The 26,457-nt window shown below is 35.9% G+C and overlaps 1 protein-coding gene across 3 annotated transcripts in view; it reads left to right on the top strand.

The window, feature by feature from the left end:
- Positions 1-26,457, top strand: part of USP15 (ubiquitin specific peptidase 15) — a 60,632-nt gene that overhangs the window by 12,014 nt on the left and 22,161 nt on the right. For 2 of the 3 annotated variants that reach the window (XR_009418547.1, XM_059473271.1), the window contains exons 3-7: positions 2,146-2,276; positions 4,935-5,061; positions 9,462-9,607; positions 12,118-12,179; positions 22,219-22,302. Coding sequence is in view for 2 of the 3 variants with exons in the window: in XM_059473271.1 (XP_059329254.1) it covers positions 2,146-2,276; positions 4,935-5,061; positions 9,462-9,607; positions 12,118-12,179; positions 22,219-22,302 (550 nt within the window). In the remaining variant the exon portion in view is untranslated. The remainder of the gene's footprint in view (positions 1-2,145; positions 2,277-4,934; positions 5,062-9,461; positions 9,608-12,117; positions 12,180-22,218; positions 22,303-26,457) is intronic. The other variant, XM_059473272.1, reaches the window with a different exon arrangement.

Consider the following 26,457-nt stretch of genomic DNA (forward strand, 5'->3'; position numbering starts at 1 on the left):
ATTGAATGTTATAGATGATTGCACCTTTTATAAAACTTGTTGTACCATGTTCTACTAATTGTCAGTGTGAATGAGTATGTCTGACACTGACCAGCGCCTTTGTAGAAGGTGCTGTATTGTCATACACATCTATATCTTCTCTCCCATCCAGAAACTTTAAGGTGTTTTTGCTCCAGGTGAGTGTTGTGTTTTGTTTTCTGAAATGTGAGGATTTAGATGTTTTGTACATTCTTGTAGTAAATCTTGCTGTGAGGCAGGGATGTTCAGGTGATACATCTCAATTGATATCAGATGTAGCAACATCTTTTTATCCTCACTGAGGTAGCATCAGCTTGTTCTCTCTTTTGTGTCTTTCCCTTCAAAAATAGGTGATTTCTAGTTGTGTCAAAGACTGTTAGTTCATCTGTACCATTTATAACTTCATCTGCATACCTGTTCAGCTTAAAATTACTGTTGTTATAAAGTCTAATGTAGAGTTAGTGGTCCAAACTAGAAGTCATGTTAGCCATTTTCCTAAAAGCTTCTGAAAACCTGTATTCTGTTGTTTTGACGCTACCAGTGCCCTTTTCTAAATAAACAACATCAGGGGTTGTGAACTCACTTATTGCTCATTCATGGTTGTAAACTGTGGCTCCACATTGGCAGTGATTCCATGCATCCAGTTACCTTGTGACATCTACTGTTCCTGTGTAAAGGTAGTTTTAAAATTAAGGGCATTAATGCCCAACAAATAATAGTTTTCTCTTTCACCCTCTGCAAAGCAACAATCTTCTGTACTAGGTTTTAGATGTAGCATAAACTGGCCCTGAAAATGCTTGGATTTTAATCTTGTCTTTGGCACTTAGTATGCTCTAGTTGCTCTCATGCTCCTCTCTTTAAAAATGTGCATCTGATATAAAGAATAAAATAATCTAAAATGGGCATGCTTTCTCAGATATTCTGCAGTGTAATGCAATGATAAGGAAAACTGTAATTGAATTCACAAAAGACTAATTCCAGGAAACTGAAGCAGTATGTTGTGCTTATATTATTTAAATGCTTCTCCCTTGTTTCCAGAACATTTGGATGAAGTGAGAGCAATGAAAAGTAACAGGTAGAGATTTCAGTTAATCTCAACATGTGCAAAAAAGATCGAATATGATGTAATGCACGTGTCATGTTCAGAGGAAGAGATACATCGCCAAAGCGGGCACAAGGAAGTAGGTATTTAGAGTAGCTGATTGTTCATCATAGAAAACAGCGCTGTGTGTGAGGGACTGAATTGTCAGAATCAGGGTATCTATGTGATGGTTCCAAAAAAAATTATATTAGAAGAAATGTTGGTATTTGTAGGAGATAATAGAATCCAAATTATGCCTTCTCAGCATATAAGATCAGTGCGGAAATACAGTGTGAATCTTGTGAAGAGTTATGTAGACCTGAAGAAGTGCTTGTGGATTTCTCCCCTCACTATGCTCCCAGCTGCAATGTGATGCTTCCAGACAGAGGGACAGCTGCCCTGAATGTTTGAAGTTCACAGTAGCTCACATCTGGAATCACCTCTTAGACCTAAAAGATAGCTGCTAGTAGTAAGGATTGAATGAAAGATAAAAGCATGCTGCTTACCTTAAGAGATTGCAAGTTGTGCTTCACTCAAGTGCAGCATCTCCCCTTCTCTGCAAGTAATTTTGTAGTGACTTAACAGAGCACAGAGGATCCTTGAAATAGGAGGTTGTACTATGCTACTTTCCTAGTCTGACTTAGAATTACTTCAGACTTTGTCTTGAATCTACAGTTAACTACTCATTCTTGTTTTCAGCTGTGGAAGTATCCATGATGATGTGGGAATATGTGTGAAGTGAGTGGGAGAAATGAATTGCTTTCTCTGAAAGCTAGGGTGGTGTATGATAACAAACTAGGTGCTTATAATTGCATGGGAATATAAAGTTGTCACTCATACAGTAAAGAATATCACCTGTAATAGGTGTGCTAAGCATAAACTGGATAGTTTGCCTGCATGGTTTTAGAAGACCTGCTTTGAACACCACAATACTGGTAACATAATTGTGACTCAAAATATTTTGTCTGCTGTTTGTGAAAAATGTTACATTAAAAACTCAAGTACAGAATTACAGTATTCAAATGAAAATAATCTTTCTCTTATAGATGGTGATTCTCAGTCTCTCAAGGAACATCTCATTGATGAGCTGGACTACATCCTTTTGCCAACTGAAGGCTGGAATAGGCTAGTGAGCTGGTACACACTGATGGAAGGTCAAGAGCCAATTGCACGCAAGGTACTCTTTAACTGCCTGCTGGGATTAGTATGATTCACATGTACTCCTGCAAATACACAGGAGTTGCACAGGAATTTATTAGCAGACTTTTAAGTCCTGGCCTATGATAATCATATCAAGAACTCCAGCTTTAGTTGCTTAGTGATATCTAATTTTTATTCAAACTTTTGAGGTTTAAATGTGTAATATTGAGGCAGGGGGATGCAAAGGACATAATACTTTCTTTTTCTGGAAGTAAGTTGGCTTAATATCTCAAGATCTTGCTTTAGAAGCTTGTATGGCTGTTAATGCAAATGGTTTTGTAATTAGGTAAATAACTCTAAAACTGTATTGACTGTGTTAGTGAAAAGTCTAGCTCTAATAATGTTAACATTGGTGGAGTAATTGCTGATAAACACTCTGCTCAGCTGCTTGCCAAGGGAGTTATTTCTTTAAGCAAAAGGCTTACCTCAACACAAGTAATAGGCCATGGTATGGTGGATGGTGTGGCCCTCCATCAATGTGAGATACTGAAAAATTAACATCTTTAAATTTTTTTGTTTGCTCCAGTCTCATAATACCCTTATTATTAAAGGCGAGAGGACATTTTACCAGTTGGCTGATCATACAATCTTCTTTTGCTTGTGTTATTTCTTAAGATTTTCGAATTATTGGTTTCAATTGCATCCTCACTGGACTGAATTACTTAGTTTTTTAAATATATTTTGGTATATTTATTCTTTTTGTATTGGCTGCTGGGGTGCATTTTTTCAGTTACAGGGATCTTGATTTTAATTCTTTTTAAATTGCTAAAAAATATTAGGCTTAAAATTTAGTTTTATGATTTCTGGTGCAATACAACTTTTGTTTCCTTCTTACGATGTAAGTATGGTCTAACTGCATGCATGCTGGCTGCTTACTTAAAGTCCACTCTTGAAATAAATGGTAGATATAGCTGTAGAAGAAGTTCTGGGTCTTCAAAATTAATTTGGTCAGTAACAGAAGTTTGGTAAAGGGTTTTATGTTTTCTCTGATATGATAAAGTAGTTGTTTGGTTTTTGGTCTTGTTTTAAAGAGACATCCCTGAAATGTCTGTCATTTTGTCTAGTTCTGTTAGAGCTGAAATCCATTAGAATAACTCTCCTTCTTTAAAAATATATCTGTTGTCAACTTGGTATTGTTTCTTCTGAGGATGGGTTTCAGTAAACTGCATACTCTTCCATCATCATGGTAAAGTAAAAAGTCTAATTTTTTCAGTTTGGGAGGAAAATGGAATGAGAGAGCAGTGAAATTAGAGTAACTTCCATTCCACTTCAGAGTAGCTAACTGGAAAAATACATGGAGTATAATGAGTGGCCAGGTAAACAGGCATAGCTTTGTTATTTTCTGCCAGTATGAACAGCAGTTATCCTCTGCAAAGCATATTCCAGTTCAGCATTTTTGTTTCTGATGCTTTTGTCATTCATTGTTATTTTTCCTGTCTGCCATTATGAGGTGCCTTTTTTTTTTTTTTTTTTTTTTTAATAAACGTGGTATTATTATACTTTATTTCATCCCCTGTGTTACATCAGCTATTTTGGAAATGTGGATCCAAATTTGAAATGGATAAAATTTTGTGTTCAGTCAACATCAAATAATAGTAAGACTCCTTGTAATAGGTTGTACTACCACTAGAGTGTTGGTTTTTATTCTTACAAGTGTGTTAGTCACACTTGTAGTTTTGTTTACTGCCACTATTTTGTTGTGACTCTAGTAGCTGCAAACTATTAAGCTGCTCAAATTAAGATGCATTTTTGCTTAAATGCCATGATTGCCAGTAATTGAAGCTACAGCAAGAAATGAAATAATTCACTAATTTCTTCATTCTTTTCCTATGGCACATACATGTAAGTTATATTTGTACAGCAGATAGCAGATCTCTCCTAGCAGTTAGCTGGTGGCTTTATTTTAACCGTATTTGTCAGATGGATCACATATCAGGCTGATGGTTATTTTTGGAGCAGTCTACATGACTATGCAGTTACACTTTGGAAGATCAAAAGGAAAAACATTTAAGAGGTGACCCTGAATATTTTTTTCTACATTTTACTTTTATTAAAAAACAAATCCTGTATATTTAACTATTCCATAATCTGTGTTTAAAAAATGAACATAGAATAAACAACTGTAATGAGTAGTTAAAATTCCAAATGAATATATTCATTATCGGAATGTAAGTGAAATATTTGTAGGTTTTGTTTAAAAATGTGATATCCAGATTTTATTAGTATGTATTATATTTTTGATAACTACTTTTTAACTGTGAAAACTAGTTCTTGATGTTCTGAGGAAAGGATATACAATGAATGTATTTGGAAATAAAAGTACCTTTTGGGTGTTTCTACCTTTTGGTCACGTATCTTTGGATTAAGGTTGCATATTTGTGATTTCTGCTTTCTACACTTTGAAAGTCACCATGTTATACACAGGTAAGACAGTCATCATTGTGGAAAAATGTACTTTCTAGTTTACTGTATTTCTGAAAAGCTATAGGAGAATTTTAGGTCTCATTTTATTTTTTGCATTTATTAAGTGTCTTATATTACATGAACTTCAGTTTCTTGAACAGTTCTCAAAAATATCTTGTGTGTGTATATGGGAACATATTAGACTGATATGTGATCTCATTCTGTTTTTCAGGTTGTTGAACAGGGTATGTTTGTAAAGCACTGCAAAGTAGAGGTATATCTAACAGAATTAAAACTGTGTGAAAATGGAAATATGAACAACGTTGTCACACGAAGATTTAGTAAAGCTGATACAATAGGTATGCCAAATTATTTTCTAAAAATATGTGATTGGTACTTGTATGTGGTAGCAAGTTCTGAATAAATGTCTAGATAAAATGATAGATAGCTGTTTTGACCATTAAAAACAATGGGAGTAGTTTTGTTTGGGTCAAAATTAAAAGTTAAAAAATTGGAATGTTGAGGGGGTTTAATACAACTGTAACAATAAAATTGCATGTTTTATTATCTAAGCATCTGTATTAACTTAGAGTTTTGAACTTTTAAGAAAGTGAATAGTGTGATGTTGTTTATTGGATTTCATAGTACTTTTTCTTGGCTTTTGATGTGCAAGAAGTGTATTTTTTATGTGTTTTATTAACCAACACATTCTAATCATATATACAAAGAGAAACATATATTACAAAACACAAGATAGAATGTAATTAATAAATTAATGCCTAAAGATGACCTACAAAGGCGGTGTTCTTCATGTTGTGAAATGGCAGGCCAGGCACAATCTTTTACAGTAATTGAATTGTTGATTACACCTTTAAGTTACCTTTACTTGTATTTATTTTGACTGCTCACTTAGCATTCTGTCATTGTTTGAAACAGTATTTTGATAAGATATTTGACTTTGAAAATAACAATGAGAACATTTTCAAAGATATTGCTTCTCATTTTTTGGTGTGTTTGTGCATGTGTATCTGAGATAAGAGTCTTTCAGTTGTCTGTATTTGTGCAGTTTTGTACTTCATGCAGAATTGTACTTTATGCCCTTGGCATGTGTGTCCAGCCATCACTTTGTTTACATTTGTTGACAGCAGTGTATGTTTTTTAGCTTTTACTTCTCTTCACATGACTTATACTTACCAGCCTGTAATTCTTTGCAGATTACTTGCTTTAGAAGTAGTTATTTTACTTTGTTAAATTCAGTATTTCAAGTTAGAAAACAAATCATGTCTTGTACTAGAATAAAAACTTCAAAATTTTGAAAATTCTTCTTAAAACAAGGTTTGTTGTTCATTTGGCTTTTTGAGATTTGTTTTGACTTGGGAGGTTATACTTCGTTATCTTCTGAGGAAACCAGAATCTTGAAAAAGGCAATTTAACATTGTCCTTCCCATAGGACCAAATGCAAGCTATTTTGCAGCTATACTGAATTTATTGTATCACTGAAATTATAGGTAATGGATGAATTTTCTTTCTCTGATCAGAAGCACGGCATTTTGGAATGACAGTTACTTGAAGTAATTTAATTTTTTCTTAGCAAAGAGAGAATTAAAATTATGAATAAATTGTTGTAAAAGGTAATGAGAAGCAGTCAGAATTCACTGGCAATCCCTTTCCAGACCCTGGCCTTGTTTGCTTTCCTGAAATGTGCATGATATGCTCCTGGAAGCCTTTAAAAACATGCCCTTCCTGAAGCTGAAGCTTCTTGTGCAGAGTGCAAAGCAGAGCCATCCTAGCAAGGCATCCAGAAGAGTTTGTACCTTAGAAGAAGAGCTAGAAAAATACAGCCCACTTTAAGAGTGAAGTAGTTACTGATCCCTCTTATCCATTTCTAAGATTGTGGGGTTTTTTTCTCCCTGTTTATTACCTTGAGTATATTTAAGGTAGTTCTGGAATTCATCAAATACACAGTAGAAGTACTTATTATATCAATAAATAATATGCAAGAGGGATCTTTCAGAATCTTGATTATTTTTTGCTCGTTCTTGTATATTCCAGTAAGAGATGCATTTCTATTATAGCTGCAGAAGACTTGTAGTACAAAACAGTCAGTAACAGCCCCAAGGAACTAAGTAGACCCAGGGTAATACGGTCTTTTCAAGAAGTTTTAATTTTTCTGTCCAGCATTGTTAATTATATTATTTACTGCACTCAAAAAATAAGTACAAGACCTTTCTTAAAATAAAAAAAATCAGAGAAATATCCTAAGTCTAATACTCACCTATCAGTCTTCAGATACTTGTTACTATTCCTGGAATATCTTTGCTTTTCCACTCAAATAGAAGCTAAGCTAAGCTGTGTCAATAAATTAGTACAAAGTCAGCTCAGACTGACAACATTAGCCTAATATCTGAGAGTTTCCTGTAGCCAGCATTTGAGATTGCACTAGCTTTAGGAGCCAGGATGTGTTTGTATTAGGATTCCCTGAACTGAAATTTTTCAGCATCTCATCAAGACTGTTCCAGGTAGTCTTTCAAAATAGTACTTCAAGCATGCAGTTGTTTTTATGAATAAGCTGTATGATATTTAACAGTGTAGGCTATTATCTGTATGGGAGCTATAACTATTAACTCTCAAATGGAACTTTTTCAGATTGTGGGTATACAGCTGATGGAGTGAGAGGCATCTTTAAATGGCAGTTCTTCCTGTCCCTTTTAGACATCATGCTAGTACTGATCATGTCATACATTGGATGTGTATAACTAAAACTCCCCAGGGACGTGTTGGAGTCACCATCCCTGGAAGTGTTTTAGAACTGGTTGCATGTGACGCTTAGTGCTGTGATTTAGTTGATATGCTGGTGTTTGGTGAAAGGTTGGACTCTCATCTTGCATGTCATTTCCAACTTGAATGAGTCTATGATTCTACTAGGGGAGAACCCCATACACAATGTGATTCAGACAATATATGATCAGTTTTCATTTATGCTGGAACAGGCACTTCAACTTTACTTCATAAGCCAGCACTCCAGTAATAGTTGGTGGGGATGGGAGGAAGGATTATAAAGTTAACATTGGTTATATGTTCATGGAAGTACATAAAAGAATCTTATTTTCACAGTCTCAAAATTGGCATAGTAGTCAAGTGGAACATGCTCTTCCCAGAGTCTTGGACATAATGTGTAGTCATGCAATGGCATTCATTCTTCCTGTGTTGTAATAGTTCTGTTAGCAAAGCTGGAACTTAATAAATGTTAGCTTAGTGCTTGTGAAGAAAACAACCTGCAATGCTCAGATAATTAATTGCCATGGTATTAATAGAATGAAAAATTATATTTTGTAAATTTTTCTTTTAGTGAAAGCCACTGAAAAATCTAGATTTTCTACTTTTTTTACAAGATTGTTGCTGACTAGTTTTATACTTATTTTCAGATATAATTATTTGAATTCATTGGTTGAGAATTGATTCAGACAGTAGTTGATTTTTTTTTGAAACCCAACAAATCAAATAAGTCTGTTGCTTTGTTGGTGTCACCTACCTTGCCTATATATAATCTCTGTTACAAAAACAGATGATCCAGTCTAACACTTTCTTTCAGACTGAAATGTGTGATAAGTAGTATAGAAACAAACTGTATTCAGTTGCCTACAATATCTACAAATATTATATTGGCCTGCTGTCATACATTTCACAAGCCAATGTCTGGACATTTGCAAGGGACTTTTAAGTTTTGGGTCTCAGTTTGGCTTTTCCTGTTTAACCTAGTGGAAGAGAAAAAAATCTTGAGTAAAAGGGAGCAAGAGAAGCTGACACTAGTGCTAGTGTTTCCTCCTTAGACTTTGGAGGAATGTCTTTCAAAGAGCTTACAGGGCCCATTTTTATAATTGTACTTTTCAGTGATCATCAGGGATATAGTGTATGTTTTTTGGCTCCTGTTTTGTGTTCTGTGTTAGCTGTTATGAGACATAGCTTCCATGGGCCTTTGTGAATCTACCAATTAAAAAAAGCAGCTAAGTGGTATTGCTATGATACAGCACTGTACATAGTAGTGTAAAAACCCAAATCTTTAGTAAACTACTTTTGTATAAGAAGAATGGTGTTAATTAAAAACTTCACTTAAATTTCTGTTGTCGATAAGCTATGCTGCCTTAAAATTATGTAACACTGGTTATATTTCTGTTAGGTGAATTAGGAGCTGGTAGACCTTTCTTCTTTGAATCTTTCAGGGATATAAAATCTTTCACCTTCCTTTTACAATAAATTTTTGTGCTTCAGTGTTACAGAGCAGTCATTTTTTTTCTGTGGACATGTGGATTAAACTTCGCACACATATTATAGGCTGCTGTTAGTGCAAATTGCACTCAGATATGGGTAGAAGCGTAAAACCCAAAAAAGGTTGATTTAGGGAACAGAATGACTTCCTGCACTTGGTTTTGCCATCAGTCTCATTTCTGATAATTTGCTACCTCCCCACACTCTTCTATTATCATGCTCAGAAATTAGTAGATGGCTCCTGTCGTGTTACTTATCAGCTTCTCTTTAATTGGTCTGCATTGCTAAGGGATTCAGTCATCTGACTGTTTCCATTTTGAAGGCAAGCTAGCTAGCAACTTCCTGCTTGTCCTACAAAATGATGTTGTCGCATGGCAATTTATACAATTTCATTCATATTTTGAATATGAGGAGTGAATTCTGATGCTTTATTTGACTGTATATTGTTTGTGTATTGAAATGTTAAATTTGTTTTCTTTCCTTCACAAAACAGATACAATTGAAAAGGAGATAAGAAAAATCTTCAATATTCCAGGTGAAAAAGAGACCAGATTGTGGAACAAGTACATGAGTAATACTTTTGAACCATTGAATAAACCAGACAGTACCATACAGGATGCTGGTTTATACCAGGGACAGGTACAGTGAAATATTATTTCTTTTCTTGCATACATTTGTCTTTTTGCTCATAAAAATGTAGCTGTACTGAATGATTTTTGCTTTTTTTTAATGAAAATCACTTTCCAATAGATTATGTTAGGGATAGAAGATTTTGTGAACAAATTTGTTGAAATTAAAGTAGTCTTTGTGTGTATTTTCAGGATTAAAGATTGAAAAGAGAGATGAAAGAGAGGATTTAACTCTTCTGATGAATTAAAAATTTTAATATATGTCTAAATTTTAAACTTTATGTTTACCAAATATCATGAAATTGCTGACATGAATTTGGTAAAATCTGAAGTAAATAATTATTCGTAGAATCTTGGATATGTTCCTATAATGAAACCCAAAATTTAAATAACTTTTTAGGTATTCTAAAAGAATAATGTCTTCTACTCAGATTCCACTGTCTAGATTTCACAAACAAAATAACAAAAAAATGTGGAAATACTTTGCTAAGAACAACAGAGGTTTGTAAACCTGCTTTAACATGAGACAATGTCATCACTTCAAAATCATCCTTTACAGAGGAATTCCTCACAAGATAACTTTTTTACCTTTCCAGATGAATGCAAAGAACAAGCATTGAACGTTAAACTACAAAATAGAAGTGTAAACAGATTGTGCAATTGCATTTATAGAATAATTTTTCAGATTATTACACTGATTCTTTAGTCTTCAAATAGAGTTGAATGTTTTTTCAACAGCTGTAGTTCGTGCAGTCACGTTACAAATGCGGATGGATGCAATTTGATGGCAGTAACTTTAGGCGAGATTATATTAAAGTATTTCCTTTTGCTTTGAAATATTTGACTATTACCTACTTACCCGCAGTATTTAGGCTTTCAGGTTTTTAATGGCATGGGAGGTAGGTAATCAGTGCACCAAAATTGCTGCTTGAACTATTGTGTCCTGTAGCTTCATGCTGCATGCACTTAAACCCTCACAGAGGTAATTTTAACAATGCAGAAGTCCTACTGGAAGAGATAACATCTCCCATAAAAGAGTCACATCAAAGATGTAACGTGCTAATTATCTCTATCCCAGTGAAACATTAACTATGAAGCAATCATAGTCTAATAAAGCCATGACAAGATCTCTAGGTGACATCTGTGCTTTGAGCAAAATTAATACTGTTTAAAACAGAGTTTACCCATAGTTTCTGAAAATGCGAAATGTCGTGGTAGGCCATATGTGTTCGGTCAGTTCCACTTGCTGACATTTTTCTTGCTGACTTTCCTAATCTAATAATAGTTACTCTGACTATTACAGTCTGTCTAACCTAATAGTTATAAGAGTGTGCACAATTGAGTAAAGTAATGCTTTGAATTTATCCGTTGATTTCTGAAGTACACCTCTAGGGATTCCATTGAACTCTTCAGTCTAAATCTACTTTCTATTTAGTAAGCTCTGAGTAAGTCCAGGAAGTATGGCAAAATCAGTCTTTCAGCATCAATGACCAAGGATAGCAGACTAGTCTGTTCCTGATAGAAAGCTGGTCATGATAGAAGGCTTGTTTTCAGTCTCATGCTCAAGTGTGTTCAGACTGAAAATGTGACTATACCTTCCAAGTGGGTTATGCACGAGGTTTTGAGCATTAGTACTTAACTGAATTTATGTCATAGTGTAGATGCATACAGGCACAGCATGGCAGTTTAATTAGTGTCCTGAAACATCAGTGTACAGTTGTGCAGAATTAGTTGCATTGGAAGTGGGAAGTTGGATTCAGTTTAAGCATTGGAGTCTAGTTGCCATTTCAAAGGATCCAGCTATCTCAGCTGTCAATCCAGAAAAAGGCATGAGCTGTTTGTAGGTCCTGTGTCATATCTGCCAGCGTAGGGGAGCTATCTCAAATATCCAAAGGAATTTCAGATGACACCTGATGCCTGTGTTTGGGACTGAGTGTTCTGTCCTGCTTTCCGTACCAATAACAAATAGAATGAAATTAATTTCATTAGCCAACTGTCCTGTTGAAAAAATAATATTAGATAAATGCTTTGGTAAAACATACAGGAGTAACCATACAGGTATATGGTTTTAAGGCTATTGAGGCAGAAAATAGTTTTGTTTGGGTGTTTTGGGTTTTTTCTTACCCATCTGTGTAAGGCAGAATTCCTTCAGGAATTACCCCTTCCTTAACAGGGCTGTTGTATAGACATGTGGTTTCTGTAGATTCACAGGTGCTGCTTAAACATTGCAGGTCATTATCTCTTTGAGAGATAAGTGGCTTGCCATCCATGGATTGTAGAGGAATAGAACTGTTAAGTGACTTGCCCAAATTAAGATGATGGGTGAAAAAAGTAGAGAGGAAGGACCAGTGCAGTGGATGAAATACAGAGTGTAATGGCATATTCTTGAATGTCAGTGAATAGTACCTTAAATATCAGTCATTTCTCGATCACATGTCAGCAAATCCATTAAAAAGATGGAACAGAAAGCAATCTACTGATATTTTTATTTCCGTTTTCTCACTATGCTTTTTGTGGTAGGTCCTGGTGATAGAACAGAAGAATGAGGATGGAACATGGCCAAGAGGTCCTTCAACTCCGAAGTAAGTTATGAATTCCAGTCACATGATTAGTTTGACTATTATTTTGCTTTATGAAAAAAAAGTTTTTAAAAGTGGCATTTTATTTTGAAAATCAGCCTTCAGATATTTAATTGAAAGTACACCTGAATACATTTGCTGTGTCATGCTTTGTAGTACATAGCATAATAATGAATTCCTGCATATACACTGCTTAACTTTATTGATTTCAACCAATACATTATCCTGCTGAAAAATGGAAAAAAAAAAATCCATAGTAGAAAACTGTAAAACTCAGCATAGTTTATTTAGATTTCTGTCTCAAAGCACAGTGTATCTGTTAGGTCAACACAGATTTTATCAGTATTTTTCTTACACATAAATATTTTCATGGACAGCTTGTTCCTTTTGTCTCCAGAACATATTTACCCACCAAGTTTATTTGAATTGCAGCCTACATTACCAACATGTGGCTTTTATTCTTTGTTGGGCTGTCATCAGTTAATGCAGAATGATGTTGGTTTTATTTTCTATTTTTCCTACTGCTGTTATGAACAGCACCTTCATAATGGCAAGTGAATAGAAAGACTTGTGTGGTTTTATTCATTTAACTGGTTTTTATGTTATTTCCAGTATCTAAATAATTTTCTCTTGATTTTGAAGAAAATTGGAACCATTTAATTAATATGATGTCAGGCTTACAAATAGTTAACTGTGTTTCTTGGCTTTTTAGCTGGTTCTTGATCGTACCTTTCATAAAAAGTTTAAGTTCTTTTAAGTTCTCTTTATTCCTTTTGAGATTATGTATCCATGTAGTTACAAGTCACTGCTCTAAAGCATTTTTATAGTATCATTGCATATCATTTGAAGGATGCTGTTTCTTTATCTTTGGTGTTTTATCTCAAGCAGTTATATTTGGAACACTATTTTCTATTAAGCTGTTTAATGAAGTCTGAGTTCAATTTAAGATTAGTATTAACAGTATAATCTTGCTTATCAAGATGTTGTAACATAAGGCTTTAAAGAACGTGAAGCAATAGAAAGAATGGGATGCTAAAAACTTGAAGTTTCATCTCTGACCTCAAAAAACATCTAGTAGAAATTTAAATTCTTAGTCAAATTTTAGATGCATCTTTGAAAAGTTAAAAGACCTTACATAACTCAATGTCATGGATTGTTTTGAAAGTTTTGGTTGGAAGATATTCTGGTGATGGTATCTGCTTTTCTTCTGCCAAACTTCTTTTTCATTTTATGGAAAGCATTCAGGAGCAGTATATAAATTAAAGAATATCTCCTGAAAAATGTTTGATCTGGGGACAAGTGAAATGCTAATTCAGAATGCTGTTGTCAGAGAAGGTTGTAAGTAAACCAGCAAATGAGGATGAATAGTATTACTGTGAGGTTGGTATGGTTTTGAGATCTGGCATCTATCAGAAAGTTGGGAATTTGATATTCAAATACACTGTAATAATGGAAAGTTTGCAAAATTTTGTGAATTCAAATAGCAGCTATGAACAGGCCAGGACAGGTAATAGGACAGGTTTTTACATCTGTTTAAAACTTCATGAACAACCTAATAAATGTTTAAAGGGATAGAAATATTAAACTCACTTTGCAGTTTTTCTGTGTGAGATCCATTAGAAGTATTAGTTTGTCAAGACAGCATATATCCACATACCTTCCTACAGCCCTGTCATTGGTCACACGCTGGCTCAGTGCTGAAATTACCTCTTTGTAGTGCTTCTTTTTGAAGAGTACAAATTGTAAACAAATTCTGATGTCAAGGTATAAAAGGCCATATTTAGAAATGTCAAAATATAGGATACTGGAAAGCACGAAGGATGATAAAGCTTAAAAAATCAGGATCATTTCAGAACATGAGCTAAGCTTTTCTACAGATTCACAGAATAGTTGATGTTGGAAGGCATCTCTGCAGATTCTCTGGTCCAAAGCATTTGCTCAAAGACAGGTCACCTAGAGCAGATTGCTTGGGATTTTATCCACATAGGTTCTGAGCATGTCCAAGGATGGAGGCTCTACTGCCTTCCTGGAAAACCTGCTCCACTGTTTGGTAACTCCTATTTTGAAAGTCCTTATATTTACAAAGAATTGCCAGTGCTTCAGTTCTATACCTATTGTCTCTTCCTCCATCTTCTTCATTCCCTCACACTAGTTATTTATACATGTTGATAAAATTGCTGTGGAACCTTCTCTTTTCCAGGCTGAACTGTCCCAGATTTCAGCCTTTCCATAGAGGTCAGATGCTTGATCACCTTTGTGGTGTCTCACTGGACTTGGTCCAGGACAGATCTGTCTCTCTGGTGTTGGGGAGCCCAGCACTCCAGGTGTCTGTAGCCAGTTCTGAGTGGAGAAGGATCACCCCCTTGAGCTGCTGGCTGTGCTTTTCCCAGTGTAGCACAGTGGGCCAAGGTGGTTGGCCCAAGGACACATTGCTGGCTCATGTGCAGCTTTTTGTCCAGCAGAACCCCAGGTGGTTCCCTGCCAAGCTGCTTTCCATTTGTCACCCGCCCACACACCCACTTCTTCCCAGTGTATTGGTTCCTGGCATTGTTCCTCCCCAGGTGCAGGCCTTTGCATTTCCCTTGACTGGACTTCAGGTAGTTCCTGTTTGCTCATTTTTCCAGCCTTTTGAGGTCTGTCAGAATGACAGCAGAATCTTTGTTGTGACGACTGAAAATGAGAAACAGTAGGATGGAAAGATCTTCTGCATGGTTTCCCTGCCTCTTTCTCTCAGAAGCCTAACAGCAATTTTTATATTGCTGCTTTTGGCAATTTTTCTGTATTCCTCCTACTACAAATGATGATTGCTGTCAGTTTTTCATGAGAAGTATGTTAACTGTGAGCATCTTTTCTTATGCGAGAAAAGAACATACTTACTTTGAAAGTGGCCAGGTTGGGACCTCAGTTCAGTACAGGAAGGAACACTTGAAAGTGACAATTCTGTTTTTCTTGAGAGTAACAGAATTTTTCTTGAATTCGTACAAGAAAAAAAGATTAATTATCATCATAATTGTCTCTTCTTCTGAAATTAGAAGAGTGATTTTGAGATCCTTTTCATGTAGGAGCAGAGACCATGCTATACAACTTAAGTTCTGCACTGTGTTCAAGCTTACCAGTGTTTGCATTTGTTTTATGTGTACTGTTCTTCTAACTTCTGAATTTACTTTATTTTGGAAGTAATTGCAATATCCACTGTAAAAACCCTGCATGATTTAATGATATTTGCTATCGTGTCATATTTTAATGCTGCTTAAAATATTTGTGAGGCTTGGGTTTTTTAGTCTGAAAGTATCTGAATGTGGTGTACATTCTTCAAATGTTCACAGGGTTAGTCAGGTTTAGGAATAGCTGGATTTTTTGCTTTCTGAGAGGTTGTTCATATCAGCTACTGGGATGTTTTTGGCTCTGGGAGGTTGACTTCTATGAAACTTCCTGTTTATTCTGGAATGTCTTAAACATCACCTGCTCCCAAAAGAGGCATTACTTAGCAGTAATGATTATTTTTGGAGAAAATTTAGTTACACTAACATGTCTATGAGTGGCTGTCTCTCAGTGTCATACCCATGACAAATTTATACAAATGTACAGATCCCAGTTGTTTTTGTAGCTTAGTTGCTGCTGATCCCAGTATTTAATGAAGATTTGAGATCTCTGTGCAGACTTTTTTTTTAATCTGTGTCCTTATATGAGAAATTATTCCACATGCAGAAAAAACAGCTAATCCTTTTTGAATGGTTTATTATTGTCAAGATGCTGTTTTAAACTAAAAAATAAATATAAATTTAAAAATCTAAAATTGTAGTTCAAGTTACTTGAAGACCCGTACTACAAAATCAAGTTACTTATGTTCGGGAAAAACTGTACATAACTTAAAACCTTTCAGCCAATCTGTGATTTTAAAACTTAAGATGAGGAGAAGTGAGGAACTCAAGTTTTGATATTCCATGGGTTACCGACTGAATAGCCAGGACAGGGTTTCTCTTAATTTTCTCTTAAGAGTTCTGTTATATAACTGTTCATATGCAAATATAAAAGGAAGTCAGGGAAGCATACAAAAAAGCTATAAGCCAGTAGGTTATTTCCTTTTCATTTTAAAAAAGTGTTGTAGCTGGGTTTTTTAGAAAACTTGTTTTTAAGTTTTAAATCTGCTGATCCATCCTAGTCTTTAAAAGTGCTTTCTATATAGTAAAAAACTAAGAATTTTTAATTACCTGTCAATCTGTATCTCTGTGTGTGTTTTCAAAGTAATGGATTTCATTCTGATACTTGTTTCATTTAGGTATCAGTGTGGAATGGGCAATCCTAATCTAATAGCTGGCTACTTAGTATAATTTACTGATGGCCTGTTGTTAACTTTAAACAATTCTCATGTGTGAAAGGGAATATATTGTTGGTAGTTGGGGCATTTTTTGACCTACAGAAAGGTGAGTCTGCACGCATTCGTAGCTTAACACTTTTTCTCCTTGTTATAATGAACATTTTCTTAGTTTTTTTCAGATATTTTTTTTCTGGTTCAAACTAATAGGCCTTTTTATCTTGGAAAAGCATTAAAGGCCCTTTCTCAATTATTTTCTTTTACTGGGTTGGACCCCATAATGTCTGTTAAGAGAAGGGAACAGAAGGATAAAAGATGCTTAGAAGTCCTTTTTAAAATAATGTAATGCTCATTTATCTAAGTTTTTTAGGGAAATATATCCATGAATCTTCAAAGGAAAAAGTGTGTTTGGTTTTTTCCTTGAGCAGTTGTATGCAGACAGATGTGCATTTCTTCTGACTTTTCTGTAAGAAAGAACTGTGGTATGTAGCGCTAACTGGGGACTTACTGGGATGTCTTAAATTGTATGAGCAGGAGCTGTCAGCTTGTTTGTCAGCCAAGAGCTGGACTGCCATTTGCTGATAACTAGTAACTGAGATAACCATGTGTCTGAACTCCTGAGGGTAAACACCAAACATTGGTGATGTTCAACAGACATTTTCAAGTTAGTCTAACAAACATGTTCATTAATACAAAGTAATGGAGGATTGAAAAACTCTTAATAAATGCACGTCCTTAACATTATTTTTTTTTTGATTGATGAATGTTAAAATATTAACCTTTTTTACTGCAAATTCCCTAAAGCATGATTAGCTGAATTAGTTAGGGTTTGTAAGAAGAGAATAGTCTAACTAAAGCTTGCTATAAAATTGTATGCTAGCCCAATCAGAGCTACAGCTTTAAGGAATAGAGCCCTTAGTAATGGAAGGACCTCTTGAGAAAGTATCACATAGTTTCCCTACTCAAAGCATGGGAAGCTGTAGCAGATGGCTTAAGACCATATCCAGGCATATTCCCTGTTCAGATGGAATTTTATTTATTTTGTTTTATACTCACAGACTTTTGTCCTTTTGGTGGGCACCACTGAGAAGGTTCTTGCTTCATCTTCTTCGTTCTCTCCCATTGGGTATTTATACAAGTGGTAAGATCGTTCTGGAGCCTTCTCTTCTTCAGGCTGCATGGTCTCAGCTCTCTCAGCTTCTTCACATAGGTCAAATGCTGCACCTTTGTGGTATCTCATGAGTCTTGCTCCAGAATATCCCTGTCTTTGTGGTACTAGGGAGCCCAGAAGTGAACCCAGCACTCCAGGTGTCTGTAGCCAATTCTGAATAGAGGAGAAGGATCACCCCCTTGAGCTGCTGGCTGTGCTTTTCCCAGTGTAGCACAGTGGGCCAAGGTGGTTGGCCCAAGGACACACTGCTGGCTCATGTGCAGCTTTTTGTCCAGCAGGACCCCAGGTGGTTCTCTGCCAAGCTGCTTTCCATTTGCCACCTGCCCCTCCAGGGGTAGGATTGAATGGTTTTCAGTCCATCTCACTGTGCACTTACATAATCCATGTTTGATCTGCTTGCCTATGAGGGTGTTGCAGGAGACACTGTCCAAAGACTTGAGGAAGTTGAGATGAACCACACCCATTGCTTCCCCCTCATCTGCCAAGATATCCTTCTATGAAGAGATTATTATCAGGCTGGTCAAGCAAGATATCTACTACTGCTTTCACTGAGATGCTTTCTCTTCACATCCATCTTGGGTCAGAAGCTCCCTGTTCATCCACTCAACCTTCCTGCTGCCTTTGCTTAATTTTTTACTTCTCTGGCTGGACCATTATTGAGCGTAGGGAACTGATGATCTTAGGGGTCTTCTCCCGTGTAAATGATTCTGTGAATATTGTCCAGCTCTCTTGGGGGCCCCTCTTCTTTCCAGGGCTGTATGCCATGACACTTGTCCAAGCTGATCCCTATAAAGTCTAAAGTCTGCTCTGCAGTAATCCAGGGCTGTAGTCTTGTTTTCTGCCATGCTCTCCCTCAGGATCTCAAATTTCACCATCTTAAGGTCATTTTGGCCAAGGCCCCAGCCTTCACATTCCCCGCTAGTTCTTCCTCCTTGGTTTTAAGTATCAGATACAGTTGAGAAGCTCTTCTTATTACCTCCTCAGTCACTTGCATCAGATAGTTGCCCTCATTGCATTCCAGAACTTTCCTGCATTTTTGTGCCCTGTTATGTTGTCCCACCAGCAGGTCCCCTGTAAGGACTAGGGCCTGTGAATGGCTTATGCAAAAAAGTCTTATCTACCTTCCTTTATCCTGATCCAGTCAGTCTGGGTGCCTCCAGAGGAAAAAAGACTTCTAGCTGCAGTTGGTTTTGCTGATGTCCATATTTATCTTCTTGCTGTTGGTCCCTCCCTGTTGGGGAGTTCTAGTGCAGTTTAATCATAGTGTTAATGAAGTATGTGGGAAAGTGAGTATCTCATGTGTTTGGCATACTACAGTTAAGTGGTTTTTGTTAACCTGTCTTCTGTCTTTTGCTGTTAAAATGCTAAATTATAATAATTATTTTGGGGGGTTGTTTGTTACATCATTAAAAAGTTACTTTTCAAAATTATCTGTTAGTTTCTGCTGCTGTTGTAGCTATGTTGAGAATTTAGTTTACTCTTCTGCATTTGAGAAGCAAGCCATTTACTGATTTAGTAGACCTTAACTGGTTTCCTCTGGTTTCTTTCAGTTTTTATATACAGCAATTATACATTGCGTTTTAAAATTTAAAACTATATTGCATTTGAATTTTGTTTAAATTATATAAAAGCTTCAAATTGGTTTTGAGAAGTTCAATTTCAGTTCAAAATTATTCAAATCAAATAGCTTCTTCTAAAATAAATACATGTATGAATGTCATAATTAAATACTGTTCTGGATTTAAATGGGATTAAACTGACTTCAGTTTGGTATCTTTTGTGGACAGTCTGTATTTTACTTCTTTGAAGACAATATTCCAAGAGAAGGATTTAGATTGATAAAGGAAATTGCTGGAAAGCTTTGTGAATGTTGATCAGAATACTTGAAAAATTAACTAACATGTTCTTCATATGGTGATACACAGAATGATTTCGGTTGGAAGGGACCTTAAAAGTTGATCTAATTTCTGCTCCCTACTATGGGCAAGGGCACCTTCAAATGGACCGAGTTGTGCAGAGCCCATCCAACCTGACCTCAAATACTTACAGGGATGGGCCATCCAGTTCCTCTGCCTGTTCCAGTCTTACCACCCTCACTGAGAAGAATTTTTTCCTAATGTCTAATCCAAACCTACTCTCTTTCAGTTTAAAGTCACTCCTCCTTAGTCCAGTGACCACATGCCCTTGTAAAAAGTCCCTCTGCAGCTTTCGTAGCCCCCTTTAGGAACTGAAAGGCTGCTCTGAAGTTTCCCCAGAGCCTTCTCTTCTCAGCCAACCCAGGCTGAACAGCCCCAACTCTCTCAATCTGTCCTCATTGGAGAAGTGCTCCAGACCTCTAATCATCTTGTGGCCCTGCCCTGGACTCACTGCAGCAAGTTCATGTCTTTATGTCATGGTCCCGGAGCTGAGCACCGCACTCCACGGGGTGTCACAAGAGCAAAGCAGAGGGGAGAATCACCTCCCTCACCCTGCTGGTCCCACTGCTTTTATGTAGCCCAGCATATAGTTGGCTTTCTGTGCTATGAGCTCACATTGCTGGGTTATGTTGGGCTTCTCATCCACCAGCACACCCAGTTCTTTCTCTTTAGGGCTGCTCTTGATTCATTCTTTGTGCAGCCTGTACTTGTGGTTGGGATTGCCCTGACCCAAGTGCAGGATCTTGCATTTGTTGCTGTCAGAGTCATGAAATTTGCATCAGCACATCTCTCAAGCCAGGTCACTCTGGATGGCATCCATTCCCTCCAACATGCCAACCACACCACACAGCTTGGTGTCAACAGCAAACTTGGTGAGCGTGCACCAATCCCTCTGTCCATGTCACTGCTAAGCAGCACTGGTCCCAGTACTGATTTGTGAGGAGCACCACTGGTTTCCACTTGGACCCTGAGTCATTGATCACAGCTCCTTGAGTGCAACCATCCATCTAGTTCCTTATCCATCAAGAGGTCCATCTGTTAAATCTATGTCTCCCCAGCTTAGAGACAGTGTCTAATGCTTGGCAGAAGTCCAGACTGATGATGTCGGTCTTCCCTCACCACCTGTCTATTTGGTTTTAGAAGGCCAGCAAATTTGTCTGACAACATTTGCCCTTAGTTGACAGCGTGTTGGCTGTCACCAATCACCTCCTCGGTCTTCCTGGTTGGATGGCCCATAGCAGACCCCCACTATAATGTTGTCTGTCCCTGCCCACCCTTTATTCCTTACATATAATGGATCATTGATCCCTGAGAGGAGCTCCCAAGAGGTTCCTCTGCCTGTCCTTCCTAAAGAGTCTATATCTTTTAATTCCAACACACCAAGAATAGTAGCCATCCCATCATTTATTTGCCAGTGATGGCAATAGGATCACACCCCTCACAGGCATATGCACATCTCTAGCTCCTCTTGTGTTTTGCCTCTTGTGCTTTTGCATGGAGGCATTTAAGCGGGACCCTCAACAAAGCTGAGGTGCTGGCTGCAGTGGCTGGAGTTCTTTTGTGCTGTACTTCAGGTTCATTACTCCTGACCTCCAAACCCTTTCCATGCTCTGGGCAGCAACTCTTGCTTGCTCTGGCATCAGTTGGTGTGAGTGATGTGGATTGAGGTTCCCCTTCCCTGGCAACTTTTCTTTTGGAAAAGGTTTAACAGAAAGTTGAAAACAAATGTGAAGATACACTGGGAATTTTCCCAAGTATAAAAATGTTCGTTTCCTTATGGAGTTTAGTTCTTGAAAAGTCCTGAGCATGCAGTTCTTCTCTTAATATAGCGATGTGTACTTCAAAGCTTTTCAATGACAGCCAGAACTCCAATTCAGTTGAAGTTACATGAACTCCTTTGAGTATGCTGTCTTTTCCTTGTGCACCTGTAAGATTTGCTCGAGAAAAATACACTGCAGGATAGTTGTAAATACTGTATTTGTTATATTCAGAAGTCTTTGTGATGAAAATAATCACTATTCTTGTATTTAAAGTAGTCCTAAACCATGGGGATAAGTGATAATACTTCTCTTTTTGGCAAAAAAAAAGTTTTTAAAAATCCAGTGTTGTGCATAATATCCTGAAATTTTCTAAGAAAATTACTGAGACTGTTTTAACTAAATGGTTCCATGCTGCTGTTAAATTAATGTGAAGTTTTTATCTTGATCATTTTTGTATCTCATCTCAACATCCATTTAGTTTGAAATGAAAAATTAATAAAACTCCCATTAGTTTCTAATTAGAAACTTCACATTTTAAGTTCTAGAACATCAGAATATCTACAGTTGTCCTGTAAGCTGAAAACTACTTTTTTTTTTTTTTTTTTTTTTTTTTTGCACAGTGACCAGTGCTTTCTTTTGGTTTTTAATATCTCTGTTTCTTCGACGAGTTATGGAAGTTTAACTACTGTGAAACATTTCAGGTGTTAATAGGCAGATTCTGAGGGCTGCATGTCCTGGGTATTTTTAGTGCTTTGCCCACTTTTAAAAAAGTATTTCTTTTCCATGCTTGTTTATCTGCTTCATTCATTCATTATCTTTCTTTCACAGTTTTTAATATCTCAGCATTTTTGTCTAATTTATCATTTTCATATTTTTAAAGGTCCCCAGGTGCATCCAATTTTTCAACTTTACCAAAGATCTCTCCATCTCTATCAAATAATTATAACAACATGAACAACAGAAAGTAAGCAATATACCTTAAAACATTATTTAATGAATTGCCCCAGTGTAATATAAACAAAGTTCAATGTATTATAACTCCTCTCTTAAGGATTTTGAATTGCTTTGCAGTATTTGGCTTGTGAATTGTTACTGGTTACTATTTCATAGCATAGGTAATGCTGACACCAAGAAATGAAACAACATTAGAAATGTTTGTAACTCTTACTCTTGAGCAGGGAAGACACTGAAAAGAATTTTGGCTATTGTAAGTAAAGGTATGGATTTCATTTAGAGTTTATAATTCAGAAAATACATTATTGCTGTTATTATCCTGCCTGAATTTAAATGGACAACGAGAAAGGTATAAAGTATTTATCCTTATGATCAGGTTTTCCCTTGTTTATTGCTCCTAAGGTATTAGAGCAGCCTATGTACCATTACTCTTAGATTTCAAATCATGACAGCTGAATTGTATTAGCTGTAATATAGCCAGCAGCTTAACTTCTCTTTCTTAGTGCTAGACATTTGAGAGATCAGACTGTGTGCTTGACTTTAGCAGTGAACAAATGCTTAGCAAGAGATTTCTCACTTTTACATGATTTTCCCTTTATATTCCAAATTAGAAGGTTTTTAAAATAAATAATGTGATAAAACTCTAAAAGAAGAGCTTTCCTAATGCATTGGCCAACTTTTTGTGTACTTTTGTCATTGTTATGTACACAGCTGTAAAAAGTTGGTGAATATAGAAAAACGTGGAATTATTTCACTTTAACAGATAATGGAGCATCTTTGAAATGCTTGAAACCAGAGAGTACTCATCTTAAATGCAAGCTGGGGGAAGTTGAAGAACCTTACTCTTACGATTCATTAAAATTCTTAGTATTTTTCTAAACATGGATTTTGTGATCACATTTGAAGATGTTAAATATTAAAAAGGTGACATAAACATTAAATATACAATATCTTCCAGTTAAATACTGCACTTATCAGAAGTGATTTTTCCTAAGGGGTGCAGTGTCACTTGTGTTTCTACCAATTGTGTGTAGCCCCAACTCTCACTGTTGAAAGTTGAAATCTGTGTAATTAACTGCAGTTTGTTGTACTCTGTGTGTGAATGTGTAGTAAATAGGAAGAGTTTTGTATATATGATTGTGCAAAAAGTTACTTGATCAGAGCTGAGCCTCCAGCTGAGAACTAATTTCTTCTTCTCCCAGTGTTTAGGCAAAAGGCAGTGCTATTGCCAAGTGTGACACTTAACAGTGCCTTTTTTTTAGGGAGCTGTGATTTTAAATCAAACCATCAAGGCTTTCTTATTTTCTTCTTTTTTTTTATGTTAGCTTCTTGCTGGTGATATAGTTATTTTTAGGAGGCACTTATGAAACTTGTTGCCAGATATTGCAACTCTTAAAGATAGTTTGTTCACATGATTTACCTGATTTTAATTTTATTTCTTGGTTTATTTTGGAGCCAAAATGTGAGCTTTTAGAACTTGAGAAAAAAATTTGGGGGTTGTAGGTGTGTGTGTTTGTTGTTATTTTGCAATTATAATTTTCAACAGAAATACATTTTTAGAAGGAAGTCATGTAAGTTTCAGATTTGGTAAGGAATTCATCCTTTTGAGTGATTTAACTATAACTTAAGCATTTGTAAATCAGTTAATAGGTACACGTACTCTGTAGTACTATGAAATACCAGTAATTTTTCTCTTACGTATCAAAACACAGTACATCTGGATGTTATGTGAGACAGATATTCAGTGCAGAAGTCTATGGTTTTCCTTACAATGCAGTAATCCAATTATGATGACTTAAAAATATTTTATAAATCACAAATTAATAATTTAATACAAGATGTAATACAGATCAATCTTTAGCAGTAGTTATCTCAGAGTCTATGTTCAGTGATGAAGTCATATCCATTATATACTTTGTACTTTAAAATACATACTTTTGCATTAAGAATTTTTGGCTTCAAATAGTAAATTGAAAGATACATTTCTGTATTTAATTCTATTATATAATTGTGAGTTCAGAATGTTCCACTCTTCTTGCAAATATTTCCTTATCTAAGAAGGTGCTTCTTTTTCATTAATTAATACTATCTTTGTTACTTTCTTAGTTAACTACTTAATGTCAACTTTGTCTTGAATTTATTTCCATGCTTGATGCTTCTGCCTTATTTATATTATGTTGCACATTGTCCTTAGTACATTAGCAAAATTATACATTTTTAGCTTTCTAGGACCTGTTGGTATCCCCATATGGGCATGACATGCTGTGACTCTAAAGGAGATACCAGCATTTGGTTTGAAGATAGTTTTAGCTGACAAATACGATTTATAAGGCAGAAAAAATCAAACAGGTTGTGTGTATTAATGGTCATAAATAGTAGTCATTGCAAGCCTGCTTTTGCAATTACTAGAGCTCACCTACAGAGTACAAGTTATGTTAAAAGTCTGAAAGTTTCTTTTTTTTTTGGTATGGTACATATTTCTGTAATGTTTTTCTAATCCAGGAGGTGTTCTATGTAAGAGTAAGCCTCAGTTTGGTAGATACTTAATTTTGTGTTAAGGTAGTTACACATTAGATATCAGAAATAGCTTGTGCAAATTTTATCCAGTCTGAAGCCTTCATTTATGTAAATGTGAGTTTGCTTTTGATGGAATGGAGGATTCCAAATAATTGATCATTAATGTTCTTTTGCCTTTACTGGTGATCTTACTGAAAGAATAACACAGGAGGATTGGCATAATATGTGTTGATGGATTCAGAAGAGCAGGGAGAGACATGCATCTTTTAGGTCTTACTGGAATTTTTATTGTTGTTAATAAAGCAATACATATCATATACAGTGTTTTTAAAATTATGTGGAATGGAGATTACAAACACTTGCACAGGGATTTTGCTTGGGGAATTAAGTGGGAAATTGTTCTGTTTCCTTCATTTGTAACCATTGCTTTAGGCTCCTAAAATGACTTGTTTGCATTGTTTAGTGATGTCAGCCTGTCAAGGGCAGCTTTGTTTAAATGCTTGGTATATTTCAATATGCTTATTCTAATAAGTATAAGTGTTAATTACATTACATTACCTTTAAAAACAGTTTCTTCATGTTGTACCTGACACATAACCAAATATTATGACAAAGGCAATTTAAATAGGTTATGTTTTGCTTTCCAGACAATGATAATTAGCAAAAAATAAAGATAGTAATCTTTATGTAGTGACATGGGCCTCTCCTGCTGCTTCAGGTATCTCTAAAATCTGATGAAACCTGATAATAGGTTTCTTAAAGGGGCTGGTCACAAAAATACATTGGCAGTGCATTAAAATGGTTGAAATATTACAGAGCTCAGTAAATCTTCTCAGCTTCTAATTTTCTGTACCCATTATTGCAACTCAAATTCCTTTATGTATGTACCTTTTGGTACATGGCATTTCTCTGTCAAATTAGGTTTTTTTCAAATCTAGTGATGCTTTTCCAGTCTTCTCTGTTCAACATCCATGCTTCGCAGAGCTGTAACTGTACAGTGAGTGCTCTGGCTTCGTCATCACTGTTTGAAAGCTGCTTTAATGTCTAAAGGCACATACAGAAGGTACAAACAAGTCATTGCAGATCTAGCACATGCAATTCAAAATTTATAGATCTACAGATAGTAAAATCTCATTTGGAAACCTCCTTTACCATTTTTGCCGTTTCAAGAGCTCCGTTCTTGGGTCTGAAGATGGTTTCATATTTTCAGATCTTGCCTTACTTTTGTGAAGCTTTTTTTTCTAAGAACTATTATTGTTTTCTTTCTGTTACTGCTCTTACTTGACTAGCTTACCCTAATACTAGCCCTCTGCTTTTCCCTGCATGGTTCCTTCATTTCCCAGGAAAGTTTTGCAGGAAAAGCAGCTGGAGGCTTGGGGACACACAGTTATCACAAGTTACTTTTTCTAGGATATATCTGTTTGAATTAAATTAATGTAGACTTACCTTACGTCTTTATTTGCTTTCCATTGTTAGCTACTTATTATTGACTGTTAATAATTTCTTTTTCATCCAGCTTAAAAGCATAAAAAGCAAAGCAATAACGTAATTTATATAAAAATAATTTTTCCACAACGAAACAGTTTGCAAATTGATGGAGCTGTAGAGAGACATCTCCTAGTATCCTGCAAACAGTAGGCAGTGTTTT

This window comes from Ammospiza nelsoni, chromosome 5, assembly GCF_027579445.1.
Source record: "Ammospiza nelsoni isolate bAmmNel1 chromosome 5, bAmmNel1.pri, whole genome shotgun sequence".
Classification (NCBI taxonomy): domain Eukaryota; kingdom Metazoa; phylum Chordata; class Aves; order Passeriformes; family Passerellidae; genus Ammospiza; species Ammospiza nelsoni.